Source organism: Aquarana catesbeiana, linkage group LG03 (genome assembly GCF_042186555.1).
Source record: "Aquarana catesbeiana isolate 2022-GZ linkage group LG03, ASM4218655v1, whole genome shotgun sequence".
Taxonomy (NCBI): domain Eukaryota; kingdom Metazoa; phylum Chordata; class Amphibia; order Anura; family Ranidae; genus Aquarana; species Aquarana catesbeiana.
Window position 1 is genome coordinate 77,142,113 of NC_133326.1, and position 16,548 is coordinate 77,158,660.

Genomic DNA, 16,548 nt, shown 5'->3' on the forward strand with positions numbered 1-16,548 from the left:
CATTGAATCCAATGTCATGCGATTCTGTGTGACTGAAATTGCATCTCAAATCGCTCTAGTGTGAGCCAGGCCAAGAATACTGCGGAGAGCCAGACATAGAAAGTGATGTCAGACCTGTCACCAGGATTCTGGTTGTCTCACTCTTCAGTTCTCTCTTTGTAGATTCTTATCTTTTTATCAGTTTCTTAGGAGAGTTGTTAGATAAATTGGTTTTGTGACATCTTGTTGCTAGCAGTGCCTTGGTAACATGCTACAAGAATAGGGAGAGGTAGACTTGGGCAGCACATTGATCAGTTCGTTTTTTTTCCTTCAACCAGCGTGTAGAAGGGAAAAAAACTGACCGATTCCACCATCCATGCATTTGAGGTGGATGGGGGAATCCTCCCCGCTGTGTCTTTGTATTGACGGTGAGGAGACTTCCCCGCCATCAGAATACTCAGATTAGCATTGCAGGCTAGAGCCTGCAGCACTGATTGAGTGGGGAAAATCTGACAAGGTAATTATACAGAAGTTGATCAGTAGATTGACTCCGGTACAACCACAGTGCCCATATATGGTTTGAAATTCAGCTAGTCACTGGTGAACCAGATGAATTTCGATCCATGTATGGCTGGCTTTATAAGGAAGACTGAGCTATATCTTGAACCTAAAGAAAATGTGTAGCCTTTTTAAACCTTCCCCGATTCTTAAACATTCGCCAAACACCCAAATTTGCAGGGTGTTTGCCGGGTGTTCGCCCCGTCAACACAGTGGGAGCCAATCAGCAGGTCCGGCGGTACCCACCGATCATTTGGAGGAAAGGCAGAACAGTGGTCTGCCTATGTTAACAAGGCAGACCACTGTTCTGTCAGCAGGCATGTACTGGCCATTGGGACTACAGGGAGTTTCCCGGTGGGCCGATGGCTCAGTGGGCCGATTTCAGTGACAGTGGACCGCTGCCTCCCTCCAGTCCTCTGTCCGTCTCCCCAACCCCCGCCCCCCCGCAGTGCTCACCTCCTCTCCCTGGCTAGTTATGCAGCGCGCCTGAATACAGACATGATGCTCAGGAGTCAACACTGAGAAGCTCATCATACGATCTGGAAGGAGGGCGGCCTCACTTTCCTGCCTAATCTTGTCCCATTGGGGGGGGGGCGCCAAACTGATTCTTTGCCCCAGGTGAAATAATGTCTAGCTTCCCCACTGGTACTGCCTATAAGAGAAATAATGTAGAACGGCTAATGGCTAGTGTGGGGGGGGGGGGGGGCTTGGGTGGCAAGCCGGCATGGGAGAGACCTGTCAAAGTGGGCCAGTCTGGATGAAGTCCAGGGCCAAATTTTTGTCCCAGTCCAGCCCTGTCTGTCAGGGAGTAAAAGAGAGATCTTGTGTTTCAGCTAAGCTAGAACACGGATTTCTCTTTTCCTCCAGTGCATCCACTCCCATCACAGTTAGAAACCATTCCCTAGGAGCACACTTAACCACTTGATTGCCCCTGGTGTTAACCCTTTTCCTGCCAGTGTCATTTATACAGTAACCTTAAGCTCATTCGTTCCCATGCAGCTCTCACTGGTTCCTTCATGTCCTCTATGTCACTACTATGCCCTTTCCTGTGGAGGTCAGCAGAAGGAACCAGTTAGAGCTTTGGGTCATACAGGACATCAACACTGTTGGTTTCCCAGCAGATTTCAGTGTCACTTAGTGTCAGATTTGTCCGCCGCAATGTCGCAGTCCCACTAAAAATCACTGATCGCTGCCATTACTAGTAAAAAATTAAAAGTCCATAAATCTATCCCATAGTTTGTAGATGCTATAACTTTTGAGCACACTAATCAATATACCAAAAATATGTAGAAGAATACATATTGGTCTAAAGTGATATTGTTTTTTTGTTTTGTTTTTTTAACAAAATTGTTTTTTTGTTTATAGCGCAAAAAATTAAAACTGCAGAGGTGATAAAATACCACCAAAAGAAAGCTCTATTTGTGGGAAAAAAGGACATCAATTTTATTTGGATACAGTGCCGCACAACCGCGCAATTGTCAGTTAAAGCAACGCAGTGCCGTATCACAAAAAATGGCCTGGTCAGGAAGGGGGTAAAACCTTCCGGGGCTGAATTGGCTAAGCAAGGCTTTCACTCTGAAAAGGTAATATAGATGACAGAAGCAGCATTATATAATACAGATTTTAACTTAATTTCACTACTAATAAATGCATTTTGTTCAAAAAGCAGGTCTACCCAGAATCCATCTGTGTGGATACCAATGGTGTGAATCACTAAGTGGTTCCTTGGGCACACAATCAGAACATTGTGTTACACTCTTTGATGAAACATCCATCAGAAAAGCCTGAAACCACCGCTCAACCTAAGCCCAGGGCTACATGAGCGATTCAATCCCATATTGTTTTTTTTTTTTTTTATCAGCCAGGGGGCTGATCGAAAAACAAGCCAGGCCGATGAAGGATTCCTCTCCACTGTGCTATTGTATTCTAACAACGGGACTCCTCCACTGTCATAATATACTGATCAGTGCTGCAGCCGATTGGCTGCAGCCGCTGATTGAATGAACATTTTCCAACATTCAGAATTTGATTTTAGATAAGAAAATAATTACCTGAAATCTGCTGGGAAACCAACAGTGTTGATGTCCTGTATGACCCAAAGCTCTAACTGGTTCCTTCTGCTGACCTCCACAGGAAAGGGCATAGTAGTGACATAGAGGACATGAAGGAACCAGTGAGAGCTGCATGGGAACGAATGAGCGTAAGGTTACTGGATGATTTGGGAGCCAATCAAGAATGGCCTTAAAGTAATTTAATTTTTTCTGCACCCTTTTCCAGGTTTCAAAAGTAGTCAGAAAGGCAGTCACAGCTAAACACATACCATTGCTATCACTGCGTTCTGACAATGAAATGGTTAAACAGAATTTTGTGATTTGTTTCTGTAAAATGTTAGGGATTGGAAAGGTTTCCAGCACTTACTCCAGACACAAAGGTATTTCCTGTTTCAGAAGGTGCCAGATCCAGACACAAAACATCAGCACCATGTCCATGAAAGCTCTGCAGCAGCTGTCCACTTTCCACGTCCCAGAGAGCACATGTACCGTCTCCACTGGCTGTCAGGATCTGGAATACAGACAAGCACAATATGTTAAGAAATGTAGAATGTTATGTTTTCTGTACTACAGGCAGTCCCCAGGTTACAAACAAGATAGGGTCTGTAGGTTTGTTCTTAAGTTGAATCTCTTTTTAAGTCGGAACAATAGGATTTTTATAACAGCTTACCTGTAAAATCCTTTTCTTTGAGGTACATCATGGGACACAGAGCCATACTATGTGGGTTATAGGCCACCTTCAGGTGATGGACATTAGAACACCCTAAGACAAAAAGTGCACTCCCTATATAACCCCTCCCACTGCTGGGAGTACCTCAGTTTTGTAGCAAAGCAATACACGTGCATACAAAAGAAGGGAGGGACCTCTGTGTTCCGTGATGTACTTCAAAGAAAAGGATTTTACAGGTAAGCTGTTATAAAAATCCTATTTTCTTATCGTACATCACGGGACACAGAGCCATAGTAGTTACTATGTGGGATGTCCCATAGCAATGCCAACTGAAGTGAGGGAGACACAAAAAAAGTAGGGCCCTAAGACACTAGAGGACTCATACTGCAGCCTGCAGTACACTGCGTCCGAAGACGATATCCTCATGACCTTTTACATCTACTTGATAGAATCTGGTAAATGTATGGACTGAAGACCAAGTTGCGGCCTTGCAGATCTGAGCCATGGAGGCTTGGTGATGCACTGCTCAAGAAGCACTAACAGCCCTGGTGGAGTGCGCTTTAATATGAAAACGACGATTTCTCCTCTTTAAACTATAAGCTTGAACAATCACTTGTCGAATCCATTTAGAAATAGTAGGTTTCGACGCTGCCTGTCCTCTTTTAGGACAATCTGGCAACACAAATAAAACATCTGTTTTACGAATCTGAGCGGTCACTTTTAAATACACCTTGACCGCTCTCACCACATCAGGAGAATGTAGTAACCTTTTTTCCGCAGAACGAGGTTCTGGAAAAAAAAGAAGGCAGAACAATATCCTGGTTTAAATGAAAACATGACACTACCTTTGGTAGGAAACTAGGATAAGGCCGCAGTACAACCTTATCCTTATAAATAATAAAAATATGGCTCTTTACAAGAAAGAGCAGCCAACTCTGATACTCTTCTTGCAGAAGATATGGCAACCAAGAAAATTATTTTCCTCATCGAGAGGACCAAGGGAATATCTCCTATTGGCTCAAAAGGCTGTTTTTGTAAAGCTGACAGGACTAAATTTAAGTCCCAAGGGTTCAGGGGTAACCTAACTGGGGGATTAATCCACGTTACCCCCTGAATAAAGTTACGAACCAGAGAGTGTGAAGCAAGAGGTCGTTGAAAAAACACAGATAAGGCCGACACTTGGTCTTTGATAGTACTCAAGACAAGCTTAATTTCTAATCCCATCTGTAGGAATTCAAGGATCCTACCTATGACATATTTCCTGGGGTGCCAACTCCTGGATTCACACCAGGAGACATATGCCTTCCAGACTCTATAGTATATAACTTTGGAGGCCAGCTTCCTAGCATTAACCAAAGTAGAAACTACTGAAGCTGACAGCCCACTGTCCTTTAGAATGTGGGTCTCAATAGCCAAACCATTAAACTAAGTGTTTGTAAGGTAGGATGGAATACCGGACCTTGCGAAAGAAGGTCTGGCCACAGTGGTAAGGTCCAAGGGTCCCCTACTGCCATCTTTAGGATCTCGGCAAACCAAGATCTCCTGGGCCGAAGAAGGCGCAGAAGCAGCAGAACAGAAGGGAATGCATAGATCAGTGAAAACTGATCCCACGGAAAAACCAAGGCATCTGTTCCGTATGACATCGGATCCCTTATCCTTGACACAAAGTTGTTCATCTTGTTGTTGAACCTGGAAGCAAACAGATCCACGTCCAGAACTCCCCATTTTTGGCATATTGACAGAAAGATGTCGGGGTGAAGGGACCATTCTCCCAGGAACAATTGTTGGTGACTCAAGCAGTCCGCCTGCCAATTCTCTATCTCTGGAATGAAAATTGCTGATAGGCAAGGAATGTTGTTTTCTGCCCAAGATAGAATATGATTCACCTCTCTCTGGGCCACACGACTTCTCGTGTCCCCTTGGTGATTGATATAGGCCACAGCTGTGGCATTGTCAGATTGGATCCTGACAGGACAATTCCGTAGTCTGAGCGTCCAGGCCTCGAGGACCAGGTGTAATGCCCGAATCTCTAGAATATTGATGGGCAAGGTCATCTCTGATTTGGACCATTTCCCTTGGACAAACGCTTCTTTCAGGACTGCTCCCCAGCCCAGAAGGCTGGCATCTGTTGTTACCACCTTCCAGGTAACCAGTAGAAAGGATTTTCCTTTTTGAAGATTCTTGGATATCAACCACCAATTGAGGCTCTGACGCACTTTGGGGGATAAATGCATTGGGATGTCCAGAGCTTGGACCTTCTTGTTTCAAGTTGACAGCAGTCTTGAATGAAACTGCGCATAAGGAACGGCCTCAAAAGAAGCCACCATCTTTCCTAATAACTTCCTGCAAAGTCGAATAGAAGGATTCTTCTTTGTTTTGACCAACTGAATCAGTTCCTTTAAGGAACCAATTCTTTCCTGGGGCAAAAATACCTTCTTCTGAACTGTATCTATGATCAGCCCCAAGTACTGCAATCTCCTTGATGGTTTTAAGGAGGATTTTTCTAGGTTGAGAATCCAACCTAGGCATTCCAGGTAGCTGACTGCGGTGACCAAACTTTGGTTTAAGCGGGTTACCAATTGATCTATCAAGAGTAGATTGTCTAAGTAGGCTAGTACCGTTATACCTTGAGCCCTTAACCTGGCTAAAGGAGGAGCTAGGACCTTTGTAAACACTTGAGGTGCAGTAGCTAGCCCGAAAGGCAGAACTACAAACTGGCAATGAAGATTTTCTACCTCGAAGCGTAGAAATTTCTGGTGAGTGGGGAAAATCGGCACATGGAGATAAGCATCCTTGATGTCGGTTGACGCCAGAAGTTCTCCCCCTTATAGGATGGTGACTACTGATCGGATTGACTCCATGCGAAAAGAACGGATATTCAAAAACCTGTTTAGGGGACCACCGATATCACTCTTTGAGACAAGAGATGATCCAAAGCTAGAAAGAGAGACTTCTTTTTCACTGGATCTCTGGGAACGTTTGATCTGAGAAAACGAGGAGATGGGAACTCTCGGAACTCTAGTTTGTAACCCAGAGAAATTGAGGAAGCCACCCATCTGTCTTGACATTGTTCCTGCCAGACCCTTGAAAACTGTAGAAGCCTTCCCCCCACTCGAGCGAGCTGGGGTGCCCCTTCATAAGGAGGCTTTAGTATTTTGTTTTGTGGGTTTCCTCCCCCAGGTCCTCTTTTGACCCTGGGACTGACCCTGAGGTTTACCTCTTGAACCTGACGGTGGAGGCCGTCGTGACTGTCTGGAGGCTGATGCCCCTGGCACTGGAGAAGAAGCACGTTTAAAAGAAAAATGCTTAAACTTCTTCTTAACCAGTAAAAGGGAACTTTTCCCATTATAAATTCTTTGGATATACTTATCCAGATCGTCTCCAAATAACCGTTCACCATGAAAAGGGAAACTGGCCAAGAGCTTTTTGCATGGCGCTTCAGCTGACCAATTTTTCAACCATAGGATTCTACGCACATGTACCAGCCCTAGCATGAGCCCGTGAGGCCTGGAGAATAGAATCTTTCATAGCATCTACTCTAAAACACAACGCTTCTGATACCCCGGTCAACTCCTGGGCCTGCTTATCAGGAATAACTTTGAGTACCTTTATAAACTGGTCCTTTAAGGACTGAGATACTCCAATTGCTGCCAGCGCATGTTGAACGACTGAACCTGCAAGCGAAATATAGTTCTTAAAAAGGAATTCCAACTTCTTAACTGTTGGATCCCTTAGCATAAGAGCATCGTCTACTGGACAAGTCAAGTTCTTGTTCGCAGAGGATATAGCAGTATCAATTGCTGGAATTCCCCATTTCTTATTAAACTCTTCCTCCATAGGATAAAGTATTGAAAACTTTTTTGGAGGAAAAAACTGTTTCTCTGGAAAAAACTGTTTCTCTGGGTGTTCCCACTCAGAATACATTAGCTTTTTTAGCCATGAATGGCTAGGAAAAGCATGAACAGATTGGGGAGGCTTTAGTGAACCCAAACCAGAGGTGGGCTCATCGACTGGCTGTGTTACTGGCAGTAAGAATGTACAGCGGACCAATTCAGTGAGAGACTGTACCAGCAACCTTTCCTGCGAACCTGATACTTCCGCATTAGGTTCTTCGGAAGAGGAGACATCAGCTTCTTCCTGGTCCTTTGAGAGAAAATCGTCATCTCTCGCTCTTTGTTCCTCAGCCAGAGGGTCTGGACGGGGACCTGCTACACTTAGTCCCACTCTGGGAGGCGATTAAAGCATCAATTTTTTGCTCCAAGCTTAAAATGGTTGAAGAAAAAAAACCTCCTTAGTAATATACACAGGGGTTGCAGTGTTAAGAGCAGCTGCAACACCAGCCCCTCCTGATGGCTCACTCTGACCAGCCATATTACTATAAGGGGAGGATGCCATTTTTACTGGGATGGATCTAGGCTTTAGTGTGACTGTAGAAGTCCTTCTAGACCCCTTTTTTGAGGTGTTTTTCACCCACCTTCCAACCATAGCCACATGCGCGAAGCAGAGGTACTACCAGATGGAATGCATCCACTGCTTGAGCAATAGTCCAGCTTTGTCACTGCTATTAATGCTCAGCCTGATGCAGTAGTAAATGTGTCAAAAGGTATGCCTGTGTCACCAAACCTCTTATATGCCACCTTTGCTCTTGTGTCCGTCCGCAGTTTGCAACAGCACAAATAGTGCCTTTTAAAACATACCTCCCGCGCTGGACGTTGGAGGATGCCAACGCCGCGCTAAGCCCCGCCCCCCCATCGCCTACGGCCCTTCCCCTCTTTTTAAAAAAAAAGAGCTTTTTCCCACGCGAGCAAGGGGCTCTGATCCTATGGGATCCACAGAGAGGGAAGAAGGTATGGCAAAGGGGGGGTCTAGAAGCCACTAAGCGGCGTGCCGTTCTCGCCCTTTTTTTTTTTTTTTTTTTTTTTTATATTTTTTGTTGCACTCTTTCCTCAAGGAGAGGGGAAGAAAAAAAAGCAAGGGGGGGCATCTGGTGGGGAGAGGGAACCCCCCCAGACTTACTGGAGGTCTGCTGCTGGCCGGAGGAAGAAGAAACTGCTGATTCTTAGACACAACGTGGGCTCTCTGAGAAGCATGAGATGGTAAGTGCTCTATACAGCCTTCAGTGGTGACACATAGGCATGACAACATTTACTATATTAAAGGAGACATTCATAAGAAAATTTTTAAAAATTTCTTAGAAAACTCCACTTACCTTTCCCGCCACACGGTTTTCTGTGGTAAACCAACAGACCCAATTTTCACCCTTCACGGTGGGTTCTGTTAAACCTTTAGCAGCTGGGGATCCTCGGGGGAAACCCACAATCCTGGACCTGTAATAGCACCACCGCCAGTAAAAACTTTATGGCCTTGATACCAAAAAGTACTGGATCCCGGTGTCAAGCCCTCTAAAAGAGAAGCGTTTACAGGCAAGACCTCGTTTCTTCGGATACAAGCCCCGGGTACCATTCAATTCGACCCAAAAAGACACCTTGAATGGATCCGACTGCATGGCTAGCCCCAGCAGGGTTTGCTCCAGTGGAGCTCAGCACAGCACATCTTTATTCATGACCAACACCTTAGACACTGGCGAAAAAACTGAGGTACTCCCAGCAGTGGGAGGGGTTATTTAGGGAGTGCACTTTTTGTCTTAGGGCGTTCCAGTGTCCATCACCTGAAGGTGGCCTATAACCCACATAGTAACTACTATGGCTCTGTGTCCCGTGATGTAAGATAAGAAAGGTACATTTTTTAAGTGTAGCTCCAAAAAACTATTTTTAAGCTTTTTGGATAGTATAGAGAAGGGTTAACACCCCTGTAGCATTTATTTTGCTGTCTGTGCCCCTGTTCAGAAGATTTCTCTTCACTTTCTGTCCATATGACAATTGGATTTTGAAAATTTTGGGTTGTTGTGGAAACAAGCCTTGGTGATAAAGCATCAGTGGAGGTACCTTTTTCCCATAATGACCCTTACAGGAGTGAATTTCCTTTCCTAGGGGTAGATTTCCTCTCACTTTCTGTTGTCTCCCACCGTTTGTAAATAGGAGTCGTTTGTAAGTAGGATATTTGTAACTAGGGGACCGCCTGTATATCTGTTTTGCCCCTTAGAAACTTTGACTAACCCTCCTACCTCATAACTAAGCCAAAAAATAATGCTAAATGGGATTCTGAGAGCTGTTGCAATACCCAGAGGTACCTACAAATACCTACAGTAGCTTTCAGTCTTTCCTGAATTCCCAGTTTTTTTCACCAGGCAGACCTCTAACCTTTTCTGATAGCTCTGAAACCTACCTGCCTGTCTCCTGCACATTCCTATTGGCCATGAAGGCAGCAAATAGGGACACATAAATTGGGGGTGAACAGGAGGGACCAGAGAGGCTCCAAAACTATTCAGAAGAATGGGTGCTTTGCCTTATTGATTGGCCTGGCTGATGGTAATAGTTCCATACTTGTGAGCAGCTATTGTTGGCTTTAAAAGAGTCTCTTTAAAGTAGAAATTAAGGATAGATTTTTTTTTTTGCAAACGTACAGCTGGCTTAATGTATACATCCATATGTGATATCTGGAGGGCTGCTGGGGATGCTGAAAATCACTATAATAGTGTCTGATACATACAGTAAAAGCTAAGATCCTCTGGGTGCTGCTCCAGCGGCTTCCTCTCTGCACTCTGAAAAAGAGGATCGCTCAGTCTGCCCTGCTGCCATTCAGAGAACATTTTTTATCAATGAATATAATAAGGTGTTCCCTGATTGGATGAGGTAGAGATTTGACGTCATTCACCCCTCTTCTCTACTTCTTCCAGTCAGATAACACCTTGTATTCATAAAGGCCATGTTCTACTCCAAGAGGGGGGAAACATTGTTTCTCTCTCCCCCCCCTCTCTCTCACTCTACCTTAGGGTTCATTGCTGTTCTTGAAAAATATTGTGCATTGCTTACTGAGATATCAGAAACAATTTAACACTGTGATCCCCCAGTGGATCCATGATAGGACGGCAGTGATACTACCATCCCCTATAGTCAGATGCCATGCACTATCTTATACCTAAGGGTTATGGACACATCTTGGGAAGGTAAAAATACAAGCTAACATCAGATTTGGTTAGTTCATGGCCTCCTGGTGCCTCCATGACCCCACAGGGGCTTCTTGATTACTTTGTGATTGCCCTTGCTCCAAGGACCTCTATGGGGGCCATTGTCATTGGAATTGACAGTTATTGAAAACAGTCTTTCCCATCCTCCTTAGGAAGCATATATCTGTGAAACATGTGGAGGGACAAGAATCCCCTTTGTCCTTCATACCAGTAGTCACAATAATGTATATATGATATATTGAAGGTGACACACTGACTAGAGATGAATAATATACAAAGTGTTCTCAAAGACTGGACAGGGATAGCTGTGTGATGGAGTTTAATGACTGTATTTTTTAGCAACATTTTGTTATTAATAAAGTTTTGTATTCCTATAGGAATATATGTTGTGATCCTTAAAAGTCCATCCATTTTTTGTTTTAGTGTAAATGCTTTTATAATTAAAGGATACATTACCAACTATTTTTAGAGCCCACGTTAAGATAAATCTACATTTAAGGTGAAAACGGATTGGTTGCTAAGGATTACTGTAATTTGCATATCATCACTGCTTTTATTTCACAGCTTTATATAAAAAATGGGATGGTGTGGTACTGTAAAGTTTTATGTGATAGATCATGTATAAGCTATGCTATTACTGACTATGACAGTTTAGATCTTGTGATTTCTTTTAAAATGAGATAAGGCTACGACTGGAAATCTGTACCATACTAGAAAAAATAGCTTTTCATCATTATCATTATTTTATATATATATATATATATATATATATATATATATATATATATATATATATATATGGTTATAACCACTTCTGTTCTCACTCAAAATGGGAAGATCTTTAAAACACTGTTAAAAATATGCATAGCCAAATCTGTCAAAAATCAGCTACCCAACAGCTGGACCAAGTAGATGGATTGTTATTGGCAGATAGTCAGTTTTAATCATATAAAACAGTGTCTCTTCCTGTAAACTAAATATATATGTATAAACAGTACATTCTGATGTTTGGATTGGCTGTTTATACAATCTAAACACTATAATCAATGTGTAGGTCACTCAGCCAAATTAGATACAACTCTAACAAAACCATTCCTACTTTCTGGTAAAAGTTTTTCCAATAAATAGGATTTTTGTACTCATCATAAAATCCTTTTCTCTAGATTCGCTGAAGGACACAGTGGAGATCTTTAGAGCCTGACCACTGGGTTTCTAGTACCACCTTCCGGAGTAGGACACTAGGCACAAAAGAAGAAACACAGCCTAAGTGTGGACCCTGCCGGTGGCCAAAATGTCCATATGCCAGAGGAAGCCTAACCACTTCAATACTGGGCACTTTCACCCTCTTCCTGCCCAGGCCAATTTTCAGCTTTCAGTGCTCTTGCACTTTGAATGACAATTGCACGGTCATGCAACACTGTACCCATATGAAATTTAGACAGATAGAGCTTTCTTTTGATGGTATTTCATCAACACTAGTTTTTTTTCTATTGTTTACTAAACAAAACAAAAAAAGACCAAAAATTTAGAAAAAAAGCAAACAAATATTTTACGTAGTTTCTGTTATAAAATTTAGTAAATAAGCAATTTTTCTTCTTCACTAATGTGTGCTGATGGGCCTGCACTGATGGGCACTGAGGGGGCTGCACTGATGGACACTGATAAGCTGCACTGATAAGTACTGATGGGGATTATCATAATAAACAAAGTACTGACAGCTTTGCCGGGTATCAGCTGTCCTTTCTGCACACAGACACACAGTGTGTAAAGAAACAAATCTTAAGGTAAAAGGCAGCTGTGATTGGCCCTTTACCACGATCTGTGATCAACTGTGTCCAAAGGACACAGTGGTTAAAGAGTATGCTGATGCTCGCCCCAGGGGCACACAGGAGACAGGGTTCTGGGAGTACATCAATGGACGCCCCCCCCCCCCCAGAACTGGACGACCACTCTGTAGCCGTTTTTTGGCCACAGCGCTGTCAGGAACAAGTTAAAATGATTCTAAAGGGGTTTTTTTAATAACAAGCATGTTAAACTTACCTGCACTGTGCAATGTGACCCGTGATCTCTCCTCATTGGCTCACTGGTTGTGATTGACAACAGTAGAAGCCAATGGCTCACACTGCTTTGTGAGCTAATGATGGAAGAGACACGGGATGGCCGATGCTCTCATGCACATCACTGGATCGAGATTGAGCTCAGGAAAGTATAAGGTGGGGCTGGGGGAGGAGCTGCACGCAGAAGGTTTTTTACCTTAATGCATAGAATGCAGAGGGGCTGGTGCTGTGTCCTTTAATGAACACAGAGAAAAGGATTTTGTGTTTAGTACAAAAATCCTATTTGCTTTTACATTCATTGAAAAGCGCAGCGTTAGATCTTTGGATCTTGATGGTAGGGACATTCCAAAGCAGTGTCCTGTCCACCAAGGGGTGGCAAAAAAGTGAAATTACTTATATCAGGCAGCAACAAGCACACTGCTTGCTTCCCGACCAATATAAATGACCATGGGATGCCTGAGGTCTTCTCTAGGGAGCTCAGGGTAGGTAGGAATGCCCAAGCAGCCAGATAGACTGACAAGTAAGACAGATAGAGCCCATAGTCATAGACTTAGACCTGCATTGATGACAACAAATACACAACTTGTGAGAGAGGAATAACCCTAAATGGTAAAAAGGTCATTTTTTTGAAGAGCCAAAAAACGAAATTCATATTCCACAGAGCAATGGGGGAAATACACAGGGGCAGCTGCACGAAAGTAACCCTCCACAAAAAGTCTCAAAGTGTGGGAGGCTAGCAGTTTCTGTAGAGAGCACACATGCAAAGACCTGCCTCTTGATAGTGCTAAGTGCCAGCTGCAGGTCTGTCTGTAAAAACGCCAGGATTTCTCACACTAAGCTAAGCTAAGGGGGGCTGGGGGGATAGCAAAGAATCAGGAAAAGGACAGCAATCCAAACTTCCCTGCTGCTATCATTTACAGTGGGGGTCATCACACTTTATAAACAAAGGGCCAATTTATTGCTCTTTAGACTTTAGGGGGGCTGGACTGTAGCCAGTGGGAGGGGAAATTTTCTCAGCATTAGTGCAACTAAACAACACTACATTTGGTATTAGGTGGGGGAATAATGCCAGGTCGTTGCTATCATTGGAAGGAATAGTGCCCCATTATTGGTGTCAATGTTAGAACTGGTGCCTCATTGTTGGTGTCAGCAGGCAGAATAGTGTCTCGTATCAGTGGGAGGAATAGTGCCCCAAGGGCCGGATAAAGGCAAGCAGTTTGGAGACCACTGATGTACAGTATGAAAAAAACATCTAACATACAAATCTATAAGTCACCCACTGATTCAGTCATTGCAGTCACGGAGCTCAGTCCGATATACAGCTTTACACCTTACTTCCCTAAAACCACAAAACAGACTTTTCATAAAGTTTCTCTTTAAAGATACTAAAACAATTTAGTTCATCCATATTAAATTCAACAGCACTTGGCCATGAGACACCTAAAAGAATCCTGACATCTGTATAACTTACAGTAATAGGAACATTTCCGCATACCTCAGGGTTTCCCCAATGCTCTTATAAATATACATGACTCAGCATGGAACACCTAAGAGAATGCTAATATCTGTATAGTTTACAGTAAATGGTACATTTCACCCATATCTAATAAAGGTACCATATATACTCGAGTATAAGCCGAGTTTTTCAGCACATTTTTGCTGTGCTAAAAATGCCCCCCCTTGGCTTATACTCGAGTCAAGCACTTTTCTGCACCAGAGAATGACATTTTCTGAACCAACTTGGGGCCCCGGTATCTTGGGGCCACTTAGTGCTAGGAATCCCAAATTTGGTGTGCTCTACAACATATCCAAAGGTGGGGTTCCTAGCACCAAGTGGCCCCGAGATACAGGGCCCTAAAATCAGTTCGGATAATGTCATTATCTGACATTTTCCGAACCGACATTGGGGCCCCGTATCTCGGGGCCGCTTGGTGCTAGGAACCCCAGCTGATAATGGATATTGGATATGTTGTAGTGCTAGTTCCACTGGGTTTGCACACCAATTTTGGGGTTCCTAGCACCAAGTGGCCCAGAGATGCAGGGCCCCAAAGTCGGTCAACTGTGTCCATCTGCAGCAATGTTATTTCCGGACCCTTTGGGTCCAGAGACCCCAAATTTTGGCTGCAGCTAGGGGGCATCTAGGAACCCTTAACTACCGAGTTTGAAGTTCGGGGGACCTTTGGCTGCAAATGGGCACAGTGAGGCTGCAAATGGGCATTGTTGACCCTCTTTTCCACTCACAGTAGCTGCGCATTTCTCACCCTAGGCTTATACTCAAGTCAATAAGTTTTCCCAGTTTTTTTGTGGTAAAATTAGGTGCCTCGGCTTATATTCAGGTCGGCTTATACTCGAGTATATACGGTAAGTGAAATCTTATGGTGGCTATGCAATATTTTAATGTAATCGAAAAATTGGAAAATAAATTGATCCTTTATAGAAATGTGGATAGCAACCATTAGATCTTACATGCTCTACTACAGTATAATTATATCAATGGATTTATTCCATTAGTCCAGTTATGCAGCCAAACCAGAAAGACCTAGTTATTTCTTTTGTTTAGGGCAAGATTGCTTAAGTGACAGAGTTCGTGCAGTGGTGGAACAACCACACAGTCAGATGCAGTCACTTGACAGTCTTGTCAGTGTGTCCAAAGCTACAGGACATATAGGAAATGTGATAATACTGATGTCATTGTACCAGCGTATGCCAAGAAAGTAAACATAATTTTCAAACATAAAGCGTGATACTTTGATCTTGTTCACAAAGCAGCAAACAACACAGATTAACTACCAAGGTTTTCGTTCTATCAAGCTACACACTAATTTATTGCAACAAACCCTGTAATGGTTATTTGGTACTTTTTTTTCTGTGCATAAATCTTTAATCTTCTCCCTCATTAGAGAGCACATGCCAATGACTCTTAGACCTAGTATATGGTAAAAAAAACCCAAAAACAGATATTTCTATTTTAATGTCTAGAATACAAGGAGAGCCAAAAATAATGAAGGGCATCATTATTTCTAAGATTATGGCTATCAAGAACTCGGCTGTTTACATTTTTTTCTGATGTGATGAATACATGGAATTACGCTACAAAATCCCCATTACGGCTCTGAAATTAAATTTCTAACTAAAGGTGGCATTCTGATATAACTTCACAGTGAAGGATAGAAGACAAATAAGTAATAACATAACACAGACTGATTTATAAAAAAAAAGAAAAAAAAAGAAAATGTACAGTTCCTTGCAAAAGTATTCACTCCCTTGGCATTTTTCGTGTTTTGTTGCCTCACATCCTGGATTAACATGGATTGTTTGAGAATTTGCATCATTTAATTTACAGAACATGCCTACAACTTTGAAATTTTTTTTATTTTTTTATTGTAAAGCAAACAACAAATAGGACAAAATAACAGAAAAAGTCAATGTGCATAACTATTCACCCCCTAAAGTCAATATTTCGTAGAGCCACCTTTTGGAGCTATCACAGCTCCAAGTCGCTTTGGAGAAGTCTCTATGAGCTTGCCACATCTTACCACTGGGATTTTTGAAAAACTGTTTCAGCTCCTTCAAGTTGGATGGTTTGTGCTTGTGAACAGCAATCTTCAAGTCTGACCACAGATTTTCTATCGGATTGAGTTCTGGGCTTTGACACATTTACATGTTTCCTCTTAAACCACTCAAGTGTTGCTTTAGCAGTGTGTTTGGGGTCATTGTCCTGCTGGAAGGTGAACCTCTGTCCTAGCCTCAAATCACACACAGAGTGGTACAGGTTTTGCTCAAGAATATCCCTGTATTTAGCACCATCCATCTTTCCATCTTTCCCTCAACTCTGACCAGTTTCCCAGTCCCAACTGCTGAAAAACATCTCCATAGCATGATGCTGCCACCACCATGTTTCACTGTGGGGATGGTGTTCTTTGGGCGATGTGCTGTGTTGGGTTTGCGCCAGACATAGCGTTTTCTTTGATGACCAAAAAGTTAAATTTTATTTTTAATCAGACCAGAGGACTTTCCTCCATACATTTTGGGAGTCTCCCACATGCCTTTTCACAAACTTAAAACCTGCCATTTTGTTTTTTGCTGAAAGTAATGGCTTTCTTCTGGCCACAATGCCATAAAGCCCAACTTGTCGTCCTATGTACA

The 16,548-nt window shown here is 43.0% G+C and overlaps 1 protein-coding gene across 1 annotated transcript in view; it reads right to left on the bottom strand.

The window, feature by feature from the left end:
• GNB5 (G protein subunit beta 5) overlaps positions 1-16,548 on the bottom strand; it is a 117,327-nt gene that overhangs the window by 34,269 nt on the left and 66,510 nt on the right. Inside the window, exon 8 of the mRNA XM_073618723.1 lies at positions 2,956-3,099. Within this exon, the coding sequence (XP_073474824.1) occupies positions 2,956-3,099 (144 nt within the window). The remainder of the gene's footprint in view (positions 1-2,955; positions 3,100-16,548) is intronic.